At 45.7% G+C, this 18525-nt stretch overlaps 1 protein-coding gene across 2 annotated transcripts in view; it reads left to right on the top strand.

Annotated features, from left to right (window-relative positions):
• SPTBN1 (spectrin beta, non-erythrocytic 1) overlaps positions 1-9668 on the top strand; it is a 247019-nt gene extending 237351 nt beyond the window's left edge. For both annotated transcript variants that reach the window (XM_073553919.1, XM_073553920.1), the window contains 3 exons: positions 6520-6693; positions 7220-7262; positions 8703-9668. In XM_073553919.1, coding sequence (XP_073410020.1) covers positions 6520-6693; positions 7220-7262; positions 8703-8918 — 433 coding nt within the window. In that variant the 3' untranslated portion in view covers positions 8919-9668. The remainder of the gene's footprint in view (positions 1-6519; positions 6694-7219; positions 7263-8702) is intronic.
• Positions 9669-18525: the final 8857 nt, after the last annotated feature.

Raw genomic sequence — 18525 nt, 5'->3', positions numbered from 1 at the left:
TCTCAAACGTAATGCTGAAAGTGTTGTGTTAACTGCCTTGTTCATGCTCCTTTAGTGGCTGCTTTGATTTGCTGCTCCAACTTTATATGCAAAACAACTCTCGGTGTGAGCTTCTGTTCCCTTCCAAGATGCTCAGAGACACATTATTTGTACATACTATTTGAGTATATTTGAGTATATGTCCGGATTCTTTTCATGGACTTTAGCTCAGCGTTCAATACCATTGATCCGAATTTACTTCATAAGAAAATGGTAGCTCTTGGAGTCCCTCTTAACTTATGCTTGTGGATTTATAACTTCCTGACAGCCAGGATACAGAGTGTAAAAGTTGGACCATTCACTTCGGACACCTTGGTCACAAACATCGGGGCACCTCAGGGGTGTGTTTTGTCCCCGTTACTGTTTTCTCTCTATACGAATGATTGCATCTCTTCAGCAGACTCAGTAAAAATCTTGAAATTTGCCGATGATATGACACTGATTGGTCTCATCAGGGGAAATGCTGAAGACTTGTATCGGAGTGAGGTGGAAAGAATGTGACTGGTGTAAAGCCAATAATCTTGTACTCAACACTAAAAAAACTGCTGAGATGGTTGTGGATTTTAGGAAAGATCAACATGAGATACTTCCAATCTACATCCATGACGAAGTGGTTCTTAGGGTCACAGAGACCAAATTCCTTGGTGTTATCATCTCTCGTGATCTTAAATGGGGGAAAAAACGTGGATGCTGTTATAAGAAAAGCACAACAGAGGATGTTCTTCCTGCGTCAGCTGAAAAGATATGGTTTGTCTAAGAATCTGCTGATCTTATTCTTTAATGCTGTCATCAGATCTGTGATTTGTTCCTCTCTGATAGTCTGGTATGGGGGAGCCACTGCGCATGACAAACTCCGCTTACAAAGGACTTTCAGAACAGCAGAGAGAATTATAGGTTCCCCCCTGCCTAAAATCCAGGATCTTTATGATAAGAGTATTCGATCCCACGCATTGAAAATTTCATCCGATCCCTCTCACCCAGGACACTCCTCATTCCAACTACTCCCTTCAGGACGTCGCTTCAGAGTCCCCAAATGCAGCACCAACCGCCATATGAACAGCTTCTATCCACTCTCTGTTCAACAATTAAATCGTCATGTGTAGACTATATACTGTATCTGTCTTGTTAGATGTTACTTGTTGTATCTGTTGTTATATATTATGTTGCCTCTTTGCCACAAAGAATTCCTTGTATATATGTAATATGTACTTGGCGATAATAAATTTGATTTGATTGGTTTTGATTTGATTGAGTATCAATTCTCACTAGAACAGCATGGAGTAGCCAAATAAAATGGCATTTCTCTATCGCTTCATTGGGGGAAACGGGTAACCATGAGATGTGTGCTGCTGTTGCTAGGAGGCTGACACTATGTATAAAAAAGTTAGCTCATCCTTAGCCATGTACACACACCGACTGGCACTAAACTAATCAGTTTTAGCTTTGTGTCAGTAGGAGGCAGACACTGGACTGCACTCAGAACCGTCTCTACTTTAGGTTCATTTGTTGTGTTTTATTAATTTCCCTTTTTTCAGATTCTTCTATAATCGAGCAACAGAATGTAACTTCTCGCTCTGTCTTCCCACTTAAGAGACTGAGCATGTCTTGAAGTGGCCTTGCCAGATGGTCATTGCCACTCTGCCCCAGCCCGCTCGCCCACCATAATGAGACAGTGCCGGGAGGAAGACTGATCCATTTCCAGTGATCCCCTCACCTGGGGCTCCTCATGCCTTCTTTTGCACTATGAGGAAGTAATCGAGACCACTTCAGGTAGGTATCCTTTCTTCCCCAGGCTCTACTCACAGCAGAGCTCCAAAAGATGAATTCCAGGGGCGCTTCATCCAAAAAAAATCATTCAGGGATCAGAGTGAGGCAGTTCCAGGAGTATTGTCGGATAGCACTCCTGTCCCTTTAAATCCTGTTGCTGAAATGCACATTCAATATCCCTATCTAATTTAGGACTCTGCTTCTGCCGAGGCCTACATCTGTCAGGCTGAGGTGCAATGGGGGAATGTGGCCTATCAGTCGTTGGGACTTTTCTGCGCCTTTTTCACCCAGTCTCCGCTTCCCTGGCTTTTTTTTTTTTTTTTTTTCCTGTCCGGATTCACTGTGCGCTCCTTGTGGTCTCCGCCAACTTTTCTCCTCACCGGTGCCATTTCCCAGGGGCTGTCTGCAGTCCCTAAATAGCTCCAGCTATGGTTCCGCTCGCGGTCCTTTTCCAACACGTCAGATCTCTTGCATACCAGGAACGGATAGGCACTGTCCAGCCTGTCTTACATTTTAGGCATAGCCCTCATCAGTGGTCACTCCAATGCACCATCTAATCTCTATGCTTAACTTCAGGGAGACTCCATTCCACCCCAGCTTGTCCTGTAAGAAAAAAACTGCTCACAAGTCATGATACGTCCCTCTGCTCAGACTGTGGAATTCTACCATGGAAGGCCCTCCCGTAGTGAGAGTGCACCCCCTGCCTCAGAGTGGGCTGCCGCTCTTATCACAATTTGTAGCCAACCTAACCAAGGTACCCCAATCCTTCATAGAGGTCTTGACGCATCTGCGTAATCAACCTACTGCTTCTCTGATCGCTTTCCGGACAAATTTGATGCAGACAGCATGACACATTTCGCTCAAGTTCTAGGAAGCATGTGTATTCCAGCTATATGTCTGGATCTCCTTCTCCTTCCACATCCCCCAGGATGGAACTCCATGTCTCTCTCTCTTCCTGAGACAGCTCCAGAGTCTGACCGCCACTCTGAGTCAGACTCCAATCTGGACTTGGATCATACTTCTCGACATGATGGACAGCCTAATATCAGCTGTTAATCAGACCCTAATAGTTGAGGGAGATGAGCCTTGCTCCACGGAGCCCTCCATCTCCTTCAAAAAGACCAAACTCTAACTACTTAAAAAATGGCCTGAGTCCCCTGTTGTGGACCTTCTGTTATTTCGCCTGTCCGCCAACAACATCCTTCAGCTCTCATACGGTGCCTCCCTGAAGGATCCCACAGACAGGCACATCAAGTCTCTTGTGAAGTCAGCCTTTGAGGAAACGGGTGCATCCCTCTGCCCCGCTTTCACCTCCACATAGGCTCCCAAGGTGGTCCCTACCTGAGCGAAACTCCTGCCTCTTCTTTCAGGCCTTCTTTTTCAGACAGGTGTCATAGTCCCTGTCCCCGCTCAGGAGCATTTCTCAGGTTTCTGAACAGACGGGTTTGCCTTTGTCCCTTCAATATGGAGTCTCTCCACTCAGATATAGCCTCCATGGAACGAGGAGAATTCTTCTGCTCAGTGGACATCCAAGATACCCATCTTCACTTCCCAATCCCACCAAAGACTCCTCCGTTTCACAGTTTGGGGTTCTCACTACCAATTCATGGCTCTCACCTTTGGCTTGACCTCAGCCCCCAGGGTTTTCATCAAGGTCATAGTGGCGGTCATGATCATTCTATGCCACAAAGGGATCTATGTTATTCCCTATGTAGACTATCTTCTGATCAAGGTGCTGACCTACCTGGAATGTTGCGAGAACCTTTCGATCACTCTCGATAACTTTCTGGCCTAGGCTGGCTCGTCAACAGAACAATGTCCTCTCTGATCCAGGCCCAACATCTTGTGTTCCTAGGCATGCTGTTTAACGCAGCACGGGCCAGAGTCTGTCAGTCTCATCGGATGGTGTGCCGTTTTTCTCACACAGTCCAAGACCGCTGGAACTTCTGGGAGTCATCTCTCCCAAACAACATTCTGAAACTCAGAGCCATAAACTTCCCTCTTCTACACAGGCAGGACCTGCTAGCAGGTCGCCCGGTTCAAATTCAATCTGACAACATGCAAGGTGGTATTCTCAGAAGTTTTAAGGAGTCTGTCATGGGCCAAACAGTGGGTTCCTGCAAGCTCAGCGGTACACAATCCCGGCGTGGACAACTGGGCTGTCAACTTCCTAAGTAGAAAGCGCCTCTCCTTAGGTAAGTGCTACTTGAACCCAGAAGTGTTCAACCAAATCTTCAAAGGTGGGGCACACCGGACATCAACCTGATAGCTTCCAGAATGAACAAAAGTATCCTTTTTCACGATTGGATGCGACGCACCGGTCCTTCCTTAGTCCCAGTTCGTCCTTCCATATAGACTTCCACTTCCATCCCTGATCTCCAGACTTGTCAAGAAGATCAAGGCAGAAAGGGGTACCAGTCATGTTCATGGCGTCAGACTGGCCCAGAAGGGCTTGGTACGCAGAAATGGTCAACCTCCTCGCAAACATCCCGTGGAAGCCCAGACGTGCTCTCCAAGGGTCCCCTCTTCCACCAGAATTCACGGTCTCTCAATTAAACGGCATGGCTGTTGAAGCCACAGTCGTGAAGATGGTAGAGTTTTCTACTCAAGTCATTCAGACCATGATCAAGGACAGAAAACAGTCTTCACGCATTTACCATGGAATGCCTTCTTCTTTCGCTGGTGCAAACCAATCAGGTGGCGTCCATGTCATTCTCTCTTCCATCCCTACTGGCTTTCCTGCAGTCTGGTCTAGAATCGGGATTATCCCTCAGTTCTCTCAAGGGTCAGGTTTACGCTCTCTCTCGATCCTGTTCCAAAAGAACCTGGCCTTCCGCTCTTGGGTCAAGACCTTCTTACACGGAGTTGCACATTCGGTTCCTGTGTATCTGCCTCAATCTTGTCCTGACCATTCTCCAGGGACCCCCTTCGAACCCATTCGAGACATCTACTTCTTTGCTTTCCGAGAAGCCTTCCTTATGCAATCACTTCTATCAGGCGGATCTCAAATTTGGCAACCCTCTCGTACCTCTGTCCCTTCCTCATCCTACAACAGGACAAGGCGGTCCTGTGACGGGTTCATTCCTTCCTTCCTCCCCAAGGTAGTGGTATCTCCCTTCTGCCTTAATAAGGACATTGTTCTTCTGTCTTTCTCCATCTCAGCCGTAGGAACAGTCCCTCCACAAGTTGTTAGGGCCCTGCATCTCTATCGCTCAAGAACTGCATCCTTCAAATGCACCGACTCCTTGTTCGTTATTCCAGAAAGTCATTATAGAGGATTTCCCATCTCCAGTGCCACTATCGCTCATTGGATCAGCTCTGCCATATTGGAGGCTTATCGAGTCAAGGGTAGACCACCCCACCATTAGTGAGGGCCCACTCCACAGGCGCCGCGTGGGCCTCTACAACCCACCTCTGCAAGGCTCTCACCTAGGCCTCCTTTCATACCTTTTCCAAATGCTACAGGATGCATACCTATACCTTGGTTGATGCGTGTCTGGGCAGGAAGGTCCTGCAAGCGGCAGCTGCCCGTCATGGTACCTGATCTGGTCATGATTCTTCTGCTTCACACTCTTAGGACTGTTTTTGGACATCTCATAGTTATGTTCCCCCCATGATGCGATAAAGAAAGGAGGATTTTGGTTCCTCGCCGTAAAATCCCTTTCTCAGAGCAGTCATTGGGGGACATCGCTCCCACCCTAGTTTTCATGTTCGTGCTAGGTTTTCTCACATGTTTGAAGTTTATCTTGTTGCGTCTCCTACTGCTTCCTCCCTAACTGAGCTTCATTCCAGTCGGCTGTACCCTGTAGTGTCAGCTTCCTAGCAGCAGCAGCATACACTCCATGGTTACCGCTGCCCCCATCGAAGGCTCAGAGAAAAGAATTTTATGGTGAGTACCCAAAATTTTTTTTTTTTTTTTTCTTCTAAAAGGTAAAATTACAAAGATGCATAACTTTGCGAAGGCTCAAAGTTAATCTTGAACTACTTTTAAGCAGTAATAGAAATGTGGTTGTTTTTAAAGCAACGTCCACAAAATACTGATTCCATTAATGTATCCTGTATTCTCTGAATGTAAAATCTAAGCCTGTAATTCCCTGAGTGTAAGTATAAGCCGTCTTGAGGGCCCTATTAAAACTCAGCAAGTATCTTTCCATTAACCTGATTGCAACGCGCTACTGTACTTTATTGAATAGTTGTTCTGAATGTGTAAGCATCTGCAAACTTCACCTCTTCTCTTTATTATCAGTGTTGGAAAAAAGAATCAACTTTGTAAATAAAATTAAAATATATTGCATATGATGAGATTTACACAGTCATGGTATGCAAACTTCCAACTTACTGTTAAAAATTGCCACCAGGCAGCTGGGCCGAAAGTTCCTGGTGCTGCGTCACTCCACAGCATACATTGTGATCTTCTCTGCACAGCTTCATCTTGAAAACTTTCATGAGATCTTGCTAATTAGAACAGGAAAAAAGCCTCTAACAGAGTTCAAAGATGCATGTTTTGGACTCCATTTCATGACTGAAGTCTATAGCTCTGGCATGTCTGGATCCTATGTTTCGGTGGTTTAGACAGAACCTCAATAGAGTCTCAAAACATGATGTGAACCCGGTCTTAAAACTACAGATTGTCGTCATCCTCTTACCTCTTCTTTCACATGGTCATCAAGCTTTGGGTCGGCTGATAACTGATGTGTTCCTTCTTTTATTTAGGTCTTGGCACAATGTATATTGTGTGATAAATAACCAAGAAATTGGATTTTATAAAGACTCCAAGACTGCAGCATCTGGTATTACCTACCACAACGAGATCCCGGTGAATCTGAAGGAAGCCCTCTGTGAAGTAGCCACTGACTACAAGAAGAAAAAACATGTGTTCAAACTGAAGTAAGTGGACTGAGCTCTGCCTGTCTTAGGTCCAATCTTCTTAATTTAGTTGAAACCTTGTAAATGTAAAAGATAATTGGTCAGTGTGGGACAAGGACTGGCTCCTGCTGCTTCTTGTGAACAGAGGTGTAACTATATTGGGTACAGGGGTTGGAGTTGTGCCTGGGCCTTGGAGTCTAGAGGGGGAACAAAAGAACCCCCTGGCCCATATGAGAAGACCATTACTAATGTAGACCTGTGATAGTTGAGGGCTATGTTGAAGATTTTGCATTGGGGCCCACCAGCCTCAGGGCTTGCTTCTGGTTTACGTTCTTTCACATATACTGCCCGCTCATACATGGTCATTGTGTGGCAGTCACTTCTGTTTCTGTAGATGTAAGATGTCCTCCTACATGGCCAGAGGGGTAATACATGTGGTCCAATATATAATACGTCTGCCATTGTGCTTGGGATGGGACTAGTGTACATTAATGTAAATATTGATTGCATGTGCATCATTCATTCATCTTCTGTTTCATTTCTGCAGACTGAATGATGGTAATGAGTACCTCTTCCAAGCCAAAGATGATGTAAGTTCTCCTATATTCCATTGTTAATTATTTTTCCCTGATTGGTTAAATCAAGGCTTTTTCTTTCTCACAAAGCAATGTCATGTTTTGCTAATATGCCTATAGTACATAGCCTTTCAGTACCATATATGCAAAGTAAACGTCAAGTAGGATTGGTTTGAATGGTGCTGCTCCCCTTTCAGTTCTGTACATTTTGCTCTTAACTGAACAGAAAAGAACTATATCCGTATATCCTGTGTATAAGATGTAGCTATATTACACACATTAAATATTCTATAGTGAGATTACATGAGTGACGTTACAGGCCCATAGCCCCAAGCTGCACGGCCATTGTGATGTGTTGGGTGCAATGCTATATAGAGCATTTCTGGATTCATACCACCAGCTATAGAGATCTCTAGATCCTGAAAAGTCTCAAAAATGGCAAATGTGTACATGAATGTAAATACTTATATCCACACGCTGCCTCTGTCATTACCGCACTTCTTCTCGCCCCGGGTGCCTCCAGTACATTCCTGTAGTCTGATCACACTTACCGATGAGCCGTCTGTAATACACTGCGTATTATATTATACAGGAAAGCTCCAGACTACTTGATGAAATTCGACTTTTCCACCGATTATTCTCTTATATTGTCTTTGGTCACTATTAAATATCACAAAACCTCCATGACAGTGGAGCTACACATTAAACAGCCTTGTACAGGGCGTCTGTCCTTGGTACCTAAACCAAAAAAGTGCCAGTGACTAGTGTTGGGATTATACGGCACGATCCATGCTGTCATACAACTTCTGACCCGTGGTTTAATGGCCTTGTTAGACAGCTTGATGAACCTAATGTGATTGTCCTGTGCCTATAGAATATCCTGTTACCAACAGCAAGTCTCCAAGTTAGAGGACAATGTGCTGCCGAGAACAATTGGTTTTTTTAAGCCATTTTGAAATGAATCTGCCAGCAGGTATTTGCTATGTAATCTAACAGCAGCATGAGGTAGAGACCCTGATTCCAGCTATGTTTACTGGGTGCAGCAGTTGTGACAGAATCAGTCTTTTCTGCTGCAGAACTAACAGATACCCGAATTCTGAGCCCTGTATAACCCTGCCCCCACACCACTGATTGGCAGCTCTCTGTGTACACTGTGCATAGGCAGAAAGCTGCCAATCAGTGCTGGGGTGGGGTTGGACAAACTTTCACATGCCAGCTAGTCCTGTAGTGATAATCTGTTAATAAAACACTCATTTTATTGAAACAAACACACAGCCAAGTAAGTGACACATCGCTGGAATCAGGCTCTCAGCCCCTACATCATGCAGCTCTCTGAACACAGCAAAAATATCAAAACAACTGTTCCTACGAATTCTCATTCGCTGATTATTTGCTCGTCTAAATGGACCATAAGCCAAATACTTGCCGACATGTAACCTGTAATTTCTCTTGCAGGAGGAAATGAACGCATGGATCCAGGCGATCACAAACGCAATCACAGTCGATAAAACAGAGGTGTCTCTGAGCACACACAGCACTCCAGCGACGAGCCGGGCCCAAACTCTGCCAGCCAGCGTAACGGTCACCACAGAGTCCAGCCCTGGCAAGCGGGAGAAAGACAAAGAGAAGGACAAGGAGAAGAGATTCAGCCTCTTTGGAAAAAAGAAGTGAATTACAGCCTAAAACGAAAATAAACAAAAAAAAATCATAAACCACTGCACTTCTATTACATTTTTTTTTTTCTTTCAGTGAAATGTCAGCATGCAAGCTCAGAACCAATACATTACTCCGTGCCTAATGTTCCCTGACGAGATTTAAAAAAAGAATAAAAAATTACAAAAAAAATAAAATTATTTATAGTAGTATGCTAAATAAAAATATGGAGGCACACAAGTTTTAGGGGCATTGGGCATCTGGATGAGAGAGGACCATTTTTTTACTATTATTTCCCAAAGGCATTGTAGAATAAACCTCAGTATTTAAACTCGTCCTCAATTTTGTGAGGCTGTCTTGACAACAACCCAACCTTACTAATATTGATAAGATATGCAAGGCAGCGGTGCTTATATCCTGATTCTTAATGTGATTGTTCACATCGCCGACAGATGTATAAAGTTCAGACCCATCGTTCACTACCATTCCCACAAGAGCTAGCATGGAGTTTGAGAGAATCCGAATATGTGGTAGCCGAGTGCAGATAATTCCTTTTTTTTTTTTTTTTTTTTTTTTTTTTTCTCTCTTTTGCCAGTAGATTGATTGGGCACCTACTTATTGACACAACACAGCTTTCAAGCGTCACGTGTGTATTCTCCGAATGTTGGTGTTTAAGGAAAGGATTAGCAGTTTTAAATACTCCTGTAATTTTACAACTTATCTGTTTTTGTTTATATATTTTCCTTCCTTCTTTTTTTTTTTTTTTTGCTGAAATACACTATATTGTATGTTTCTGATTTAATTCTAGTACAAACTATAACTAGATGTATAATAAACCCTTTAAAGGAATCCTTGATGTTAAATGTACAAGTGAAATGAAGCATTTACTGGAACAAAAAAGTAATGTTACTCAATTGATTACTTGCTTGTCGGCTACAGCACTGTGTTATAATTTTGCTACATTCTTTTGCTATTTGATACATAGTGTGCATTTCTCTGTCACTGTAACTATTGTAATGAGAATTTACATTTTACTGCACAATCAGAATGACCTTTATTAGGAATGATATCCTCCCAATGACTGGGCCTGTATTCCTGGAACTGGCTTTCAGTTGAATGGAACTGTACCTTTTGGGGTTCGGGTGGCGCCGCGCACTTGTGGCCATTGCTGAGCTCCAGCCTCCATTATGCACTCCGCCTGCCGGTGACGTTTGGAGGTGCTGTTGAGTTAATGGTCCGATTGCTGAGGGTTGCTCAACCCTTGCTCTAGAATTTTGCCCTATCTGTTAAATATATGCTATGTCATTAAATGCTTTTAAAAATGACAGATACTGGAGAATGTTGGTTTCTTTCATTGCTTGCTATACTTTAGGCTCCGATGCAGTGTTAATTATTATCTTTAGCACAAGCAAAATGAATGCATCATTTTTTTTTTTTCTCAGATAAGTGTGTATACAGGAACATCAAAAATTCTGGCATTCTTATAATATGCAAAAATAGTTTATTCAGGTGATGAAATCCCAAAATTAATGAGTTTTGGAATTGCTTCACCTCAATAAACTATTTTTGCATATTATCAAAAATTCCGGCACTCTTATAATATGCAAAAATAGTTTATTGAGGTGAAGCAATTCCAAAACTCATTAATTTTGGGATTTCATCACCTGAATAAACTATTTTTGCATATTATAAGAGTGCCGGAATTTTTGATGTTTATGTATTAAAGGAGTGGTATCCTTCTCCGAGCACCTTTTTGAGTACGGAGTGACATGTATCCAATTCTTTTCAGTGTGTATACAGGAGCGGCTTGGCAGTGTTTGGGCATTTCTGCAGGTCTCTCGTTTAAGGAAGCATTATGTCTTTAATGTGGTTTTCCTTAATGAGCTCAATAGACCTGGTAAACTGGAAAGGTCTGAAATGCCATATATAACAAGCAGAACACAGTCGAGGATGATCAAATGCTTCTGATGGGAGAGATCAAATTACTGCGCTGCGGTGCACCTGAAAGAGCACCTGTAATTAAACACACCATATGTAAAAAAGCATGGTCTTGCTGAACTCCTGTCCCGAAAGATACATACCAGTGTACTTAGTCTATGAACTGCACCCAGTCTAACTTGTATCCACAGTTTTTAAATGGATCGTTTGTCTTCACTAGCATTTTGTCAGTACTTGGAATAGGAACTTCATGTATGGATTGCACCTGCCATAGTCTAACGCCTTGTCTGGGATCCTGCTGTTATCCTTGTATGTGATTTGGCAGACAGAGCAGGAGCAGATCCCCGTCCCCACTTCCTGTAATCTATCTTAGTGTCTCTGCTGCTAAAGATGGATTACACTTATCGCTGGTGAGCTGTCACATAGACAGCCCCTCCAGCGATCAGGACCAGCGAGCACTCTGGTTACCAACGTAAACATCGGGTTTCTAAGGGCTGCGGGGCCCTTAGAAACCCAATGTTTACCCTAGATACCAGCGTGCACTGCAGGCAGGGCGGAAGGTGGAGGCAGAGCGACGCACAGACAGACCGGCGTAGCTCTGCTATCTGCTACTCCGGTCTGACAGACTGACACATCGGGTTTCTAAGGGCCCCGCAGCCCTTGGAAACCCGATGTTTTCCCTTCACCCATGACAGCACACCTGAGAGAGGGATCTGCCCCGCCAGGACAGGAACCTACTGAGATATAAAGGGCGGCACCTCTCCCCCGCTTCAGTTGGGTTCCTGTCCAAGAGGGAATCCCACTGTTGGCGGTGCTTATCATGGAAAAAGGAAAAAAGGTCCCAGGCCCGTCCCGGCGCGGGAAGAACAGGGGTCTCACCTGTAGCGCCGGCCGTCGGGTGCTGGAGGCACAGTCCCCGGTGTCGTGTGGGCGCAGGTGGGATCCCGGTGGCTCCTGGAGGGCCCCGCTGCGCCGCCCTCCCCTCACACGGGCCCGCGATCTCGATCCCCGGAATAACTAGCAGGGGAGAGCCGCGGGCGTCTTCCGGCCGCTGACGTCAGCGGCGCAGAGAATCATGGGAGCGCCGACTGACATCCACAAAGGCGACTGTGTCACGGCGCCTGGTGCGATGCCGACCGGCTTTCTGAAGCGGTTGGCCGGCGGTCGCAGGGGGAGGGGAGGAGACACCCACCAGGACGGAGGCGCAGCATTTAAACGAGCAGCGGTAGGGCAGGCGGTGCAAGATGGAGTCAGAACAGGAGCGATCATTGTCTCTGCCTCCCTCACAGCCCTCCGGCCGCAAACATGGAAGCCATTCAAGCAGCAGTCGCCCCAGCCGCAGGTTGGGGGACTCCTCAAGGTCCAAAGATCACAGGTCACGCGCTCCGACACAGCCTCCAAGTCCGGTAACATTGATTACAGGTGGTGAGTGATCTTCGTGAATGCTAGCATTATGTTAGTAAGGGTTCCCTGTTGTATGTTTGACCCCGTAGGAAAAACCTAAAAAAGCAGGAAGTAAGAAGAATAATAGGGACTGTGCCATATGTAAAACTCCCCTAGCAAGAGACTGGCAGAAAGACCTCTGTGCCAGCTGCATTCAGCGGACCATGGCAGAAGAAGTGCCTAGTTTCGCAGCAAACCTGATATCGGCCCTTAGGTCAGAAGTGGAGGGTTCAATTAAGACCTTGTTGAAGAAAGGGAGGAAAGGTAGAAAGAATCCCCCTAGTTCTCCCTCAAATTCCTCTTCGGCCTTATCTCAGACTGAAGAGCCATCCTCCTCAGACAGTGACACGGGGGGTAAGCCATGTTTTCCGGTAGAAGACACGGATGCTCTCCTAAAGGCCATTAGGACAACAATGGGCCTACAGGAAGAGAAAGCGGCTAAATCCCTAGAGGACGTCATGTTTGGGGGACTTCAAAAGAGGAAAAAGGACCTTTCCAGTGAATGAAAAGATCCAAGCGCTTATTGAGAGAGAGGGGAGGAAACCCGAGAGATCAGGGGCTCTTCCCTCCGCCTCTAAGAGACGTTACCCCTTTGAGCACAAAGATGCGGAAATATGGGACAAGGTCCCAAAGATTGACGCAGCAGTGTCCAGGTCTTCCAAAAAATTGTCCCTGCCTCTGGAAGACTCGGGTTCTTAGGGACCCGCTAGACAAAAAAGCTGATTCCTATTTGAGGCATTCATGGGAAGCAACAGCGGAAGGATTAAAGCCGGCAATAGCAGGCACCTGCACGGCACGTTCCCTGATGATTTGGCTGCAACAGTTAGAAGAGAGGCTAGCGTCAAAAGTCCCAAGAGAAAAGATATTGGCAGATATGTATCTCCTGCATGGGGCAGCAGCTTTTTTGGCAGACACCTCGGCGGACTCTGAGGTGACTCTAAGGTTGACAGCTAGGGTGGCAGGGTTATCAAATGCTGCCAGATGCGCGTTGTGGCTTAAAGGCTGTCAGGTGATCTGCAGTCTAAGGCCTCTTTCACACTTCCGTTTTTGACAATCAGTCAAGATCCGCCAATTTTGAAAAAAAACGGATCCGCCATTTTTCTTTGCGGATCCGTTTTTTTCCCCATTGACTTTCATTATTGGCGGATCCTGACTGATTGCCGTCCGTTGCATCCGTTTTTTTGAGGATCCGCCACAATGTTAGTGTCCGTCAGCATCCTCAAAGATTTCCAAACGGCCAGCGGTTCCTTTAAATTTCCTCATTTTCAGGATCCGTCTAAAAACGGATCCTGTGCCATCCGTTCACATCAGTTGAGAACGGATCCGCTTGTCTGCCTTTTTGGCGGATTTTAACTGATGCAAATAACTGAAGTGTGAAAGAGGCCTAAGGGTACGTGCACACGCTGCGGAATCTGCTGCGGATTCATCCGTGCAGATTTTGCAAAATCCGCAGGTCAAAAGACCTGCGGATTATCCTGCGGTTTCACCATCTCCACAATGGAGGAGATGGGAAACCGCTGCGGAATCTGCAGAAAGAATTGGCATGTCAATTCTTTCTGCGGTTTAGAAACTGCAGATAATCCGCGGAAATTTCCGCAGCGTCTGCACAGCGGTTTCCATTTCCCATAGGGAATAATGGTACTGTACACCGCAGCAGAAACTGCTGCGGATCCGCAGCAGCCAAATCCGCTGCGGATCCGCAGCGTGTGCACACACCCTTAGGCTAAACTGTGCTCTCTCCCCTGTGATGCAAAATAGAAAAAACACGGCACTCAGTGTGGATGGAGGGAGGTGCACAGGTCGGGTATCTAGCCAACTAACAATGTAGTACAAAAACTTGGCACTCAAAAGAAAAATTGATTTGACAGTTCCTTTATTGTAAAAGGCATCCAGTTAAATATACTTCTTTAAACGTTTTCGGTCATACAATTGACCTTCGTCAGAAACAGAATTTTTTCACAGTTGGTTTTAACTGAGAGGAACTGTAATGGAAAATTCCATATATTATTATTAAAGAACCGCTGTCATAAGTAGGCACTATTCAGTACTGGGTATATTCATTAATAATGTAGAGAAACAGACGTCTGGGAAGCAGCAGCTACTGAGGATGAAAGGACACCATTCATGTAGGAAATCACCAGACCCACGGGTTTGACACCTTGGGTTATACAGGGACCGGTAGATCCAATAATTGGTGTGGGTGTCCAGAAATTTGTACTGTAATACCGTATATTCAGGAAACTATCCTGTATTGTTTGTGACAGGCATGAATGTCCACAACTGGGTGCTGTGATTCTCCAAATGGTATGTCCTGCCCAGGGAGGCAAGTGTGTCACAGGGAGAGTGAACGCGCTGTTCAGGAGAAGCACTGAAGGTGCAGAGGAATAGCGCTCTCATACCAGCAGCACATGCGTCCAGCCACAGACCAAGCGCTATTCCTCTGCACCCTCAGTGCTTCTCCTGAACAGCGCGTTCACTCTCCCTGTGACACACTTGCCTCCCTGGGCAGGACATACCATTTGGAGAATCACAGCACCCAGTTGTGGACATTCATGCCTGTCACAAACAATACAGGATAGTTTCCTGAATATATTACAGTACAAATTTCTGGACACCCACACCAATTATTGGATCTACCGGTCCCTGTGTAACCCAAGGTGTCAAACCCGTAGGTCTGGTGATTTCCTACATGAATGGTGTCCTTTCATCCTCAGTAGCTGCTGCTTCCCAGACGTCTGTTTCTCCACATTATTAATGAATATACCCAGTACTGAATAGTGCCTACTTATGACAGCGGTTCTTTAATAATAATATATGGAATTTTCCATTACAGTTCCTCTCAGTTAAAACCAACTGTGAAAAAATTGTTTCTGATGAAGGTCAATTGTATGACCGAAAACGTTTAAAGAAGTAAAAGAAGTATATTTAACTGGATGCCTTTTACAATAAAGGAACTGTCAAATCAATTTTTCTTTTGAGTGCCAAGTTTTTGTACTATACTCTCCCCTGTGATGGTCGGTTTTTATTCGGGAAGAACTTGGATGATATCCTGGAAAAGGCGAGCGATAGGAAGAAAGGGTTCCCGACAGATCAGAGAAGACAGCCCTTTTGGAGAGGAAGATTCAATAGGGGTCGTCCTCCGGCCCATAGAAGAAGATGGGAAGATAAAAGGAAAAAGGAGTCGGGATTTATGTTTGGTGGAGGCACCTCCACTTCAAAGAAATCTCCACAATGACTCCAGTATTCCGGTAGGGTAGGGGGGAGATTGGCACTCTTTTCCCAGGCCTGTGGAAAGATCTCTTCCAATACCTGGATCCTAGGCATCTTAAGAGAAGGCCTGAGAATCCCCTTTGTTCGCCAGCCAAAAGCCGTGTTTGTCATTACCCCTATCAGGAAGGCGATCGAAGAACAGTTGGCCTTGGAATCAGAGATCCAGAGCCTGATAGACAAGCAGGTCCTTTCCGAAGTCCCAAACACACAGGAAGAAAGGGGGTTTTCCCCCCCTTTTTCTGATAAAAAAAAAAGCCAGATCAATCATTCAGGACAATCATAAACCTCAGAGGTCTCAATCGGTGGATAAAGAATCAGACCTTCAAGATGGAATCGTTGGCTACGGCCATAAAGCTACTACATCAAGATTGTTTTATGGCCGTAGTCGATTTAAAGAATGCATATTATCACATCCCTATCCATCCAGGTTACCAAAAATACTTGAGAGTGGCTCTCTATATCCAGGGCATACTCAGGCATTTCCAATTCAGAGCTCTTCCATTTGGCATATCTATAGCCCCGAGGGTTTTTACCAAGGTCATAGCGGAGGTAACAGCCTTCCTCCGAATTCACGATATGGTTATAATACCCTACTTGGACGATTTCCTTACAGTTGGCAGCTCAGAGGACCACTGTACGGCACAGTTGAGCCGGGTGACCGACACCTTACAGGAATTAGGGTGGATAATAAATTTCAAAAAAATCAAAACTACAGCCCCTAAGAAAACAGACCTTCCTGGGATTTATTCTGGATTCAGAACAGCAAGCGTGTCTGCTTCCAGATACCAAAATAGAGAAGGTACAGAACATGACTTTGGCTGCCCGAGACCAACCTCATATGACATTGAGAAACGCGATGTCTCTATTAGGGACCCTGAACATAAGGATGAGTGACCTCATGGAGATCAACATCCAACACTGCGGAGACACCATCACATGTTTCTCAACGCAGTGATCTAGAGCAATGCCCCCATCCCTTATGGGAAATATGCAAAAGCATGTAAAGCAACAGCCGCGGAGACACCATCACATGTTTCTCAACGCAAGCAATGACTAGCCAGGTCTTTCCCCGGGAAGGAACAACCACGGGAAGGGCAGTCTCCAATGAAGGAAACCACCTATGCCAAAACATGGTATCCATCCACAGACAGCTGTTTCGGGGTATTGCCCCTCATCAGTGTGGAGTAGGAAACTGGCTAGTAGGAGCAATGCCTAGTGAAAGGCTATGAACATAAGGATGAGTGACCTCATGGAGATCAACATCCAACACTGCGGAGACACCATCACATGTTTCTCAACGCAGTGATCTAGAGCAATGCCCCCATCCCTTATGGGAAATATGCAAAAGCATGTAAAGCAACAGCCGCGGAGACACCATCACATGTTTCTCAACGCAAGCAATGACTAGCCAGGTCTTTCCCCGGGAAGGAACAACCACGGGAAGGGCAGTCTCCAATGAAGGAAACCACCTATGCCAAAACATGGTATCCATCCACAGACAGCTGTTTCGGGGTATTGCCCCTCATCAGTGTGGAGTAGGAAACTGGCTAGTAGGAGCAATGCCTAGTGAAAGGCTATGAACATAAGGATGAGTGACCTCATGGAGATCAACATCCAACACTGCGGAGACACCATCACATGTTTCTCAACGCAGTGATCTAGAGCAATGCCCCCATCCCTTATGGGAAATATGCAAAAGCATGTAAAGCAACAGCCGCGGAGACACCATCACATGTTTCTCAACGCAAGCAATGACTAGCCAGGTCTTTCCCCGGGAAGGAACAACCACGGGAAGGGCAGTCTCCAATGAAGGAAACCACCTATGCCAAAACATGGTATCCATCCACAGACAGCTGTTTCGGGGTATTGCCCCTCATCAGTGTGGAGTAGGAAACTGGCTAGTAGGAGCAATGCCTAGTGAAAGGCTATGAACATAAGGATGAGTGACCTCATGGAGATCAACATCCAACACTGCGGAGACACCATCACATGTTTCTCAACGCAGTGATCTAGAGCAATGCCCCCATCCCTTATGGGAAATATGCAAAAGCATGTAAAGCAACAGCCGCGGAGACACCATCACATGTTTCTCAACGCAAGCAATGACTAGCCAGGTCTTTCCCCGGGAAGGAACAACCACGGGAAGGGCAGTCTCCAATGAAGGAAACCACCTATGCCAAAACATGGTATCCATCCACAGACAGCTGTTTCGGGGTATTGCCCCTCATCAGTGTGGAGTAGGAAACTGGCTAGTAGGAGCAATGCCTAGTGAAAGGCTATGAACATAAGGATGAGTGACCTCATGGAGATCAACATCCAACACTGCGGAGACACCATCACATGTTTCTCAACGCAGTGATCTAGAGCAATGCCCCCATCCCTTATGGGAAATATGCAAAAGCATGTAAAGCAACAGCCGCGGAGACACCATCACATGTTTCTCAACGCAAGCAATGACTAGCCAGGTCTTTCCCCGGGAAGGAACAACCACGGGAAGGGCAGTCTCCAATGAAGGAAACCACCTATGCCAAAACATGGTATCCATCCACAGACAGCTGTTTCGGGGTATTGCCCCTCATCAGTGTGGAGTAGGAAACTGGCTAGTAGGAGCAATGCCTAGTGAAAGGCTATGAACATAAGGATGAGTGACCTCATGGAGATCAACATCCAACACTGCGGAGACACCATCACATGTTTCTCAACGCAGTGATCTAGAGCAATGCCCCCATCCCTTATGGGAAATATGCAAAAGCATGTAAAGCAACAGCCGCGGAGACACCATCACATGTTTCTCAACGCAAGCAATGACTAGCCAGGTCTTTCCCCGGGAAGGAACAACCACGGGAAGGGCAGTCTCCAATGAAGGAAACCACCTATGCCAAAACATGGTATCTATTAGGGACCCTGACGGCCTGTATTCCGGTGGTCAGGTGGGCTCAAATTCACACCCGACAGCTCCAGGGGGAGATACTGT

This window comes from Dendrobates tinctorius, unplaced genomic scaffold, assembly GCF_039654945.1.
Source record: "Dendrobates tinctorius isolate UK_male_01 unplaced genomic scaffold, ASM3965494v1 ptg000203l, whole genome shotgun sequence".
Taxonomy (NCBI): domain Eukaryota; kingdom Metazoa; phylum Chordata; class Amphibia; order Anura; family Dendrobatidae; genus Dendrobates; species Dendrobates tinctorius.
The sequence above is the reverse complement of the archived record's forward strand: the minus strand, read 5'-3'. Positions and strand labels throughout refer to the sequence as shown.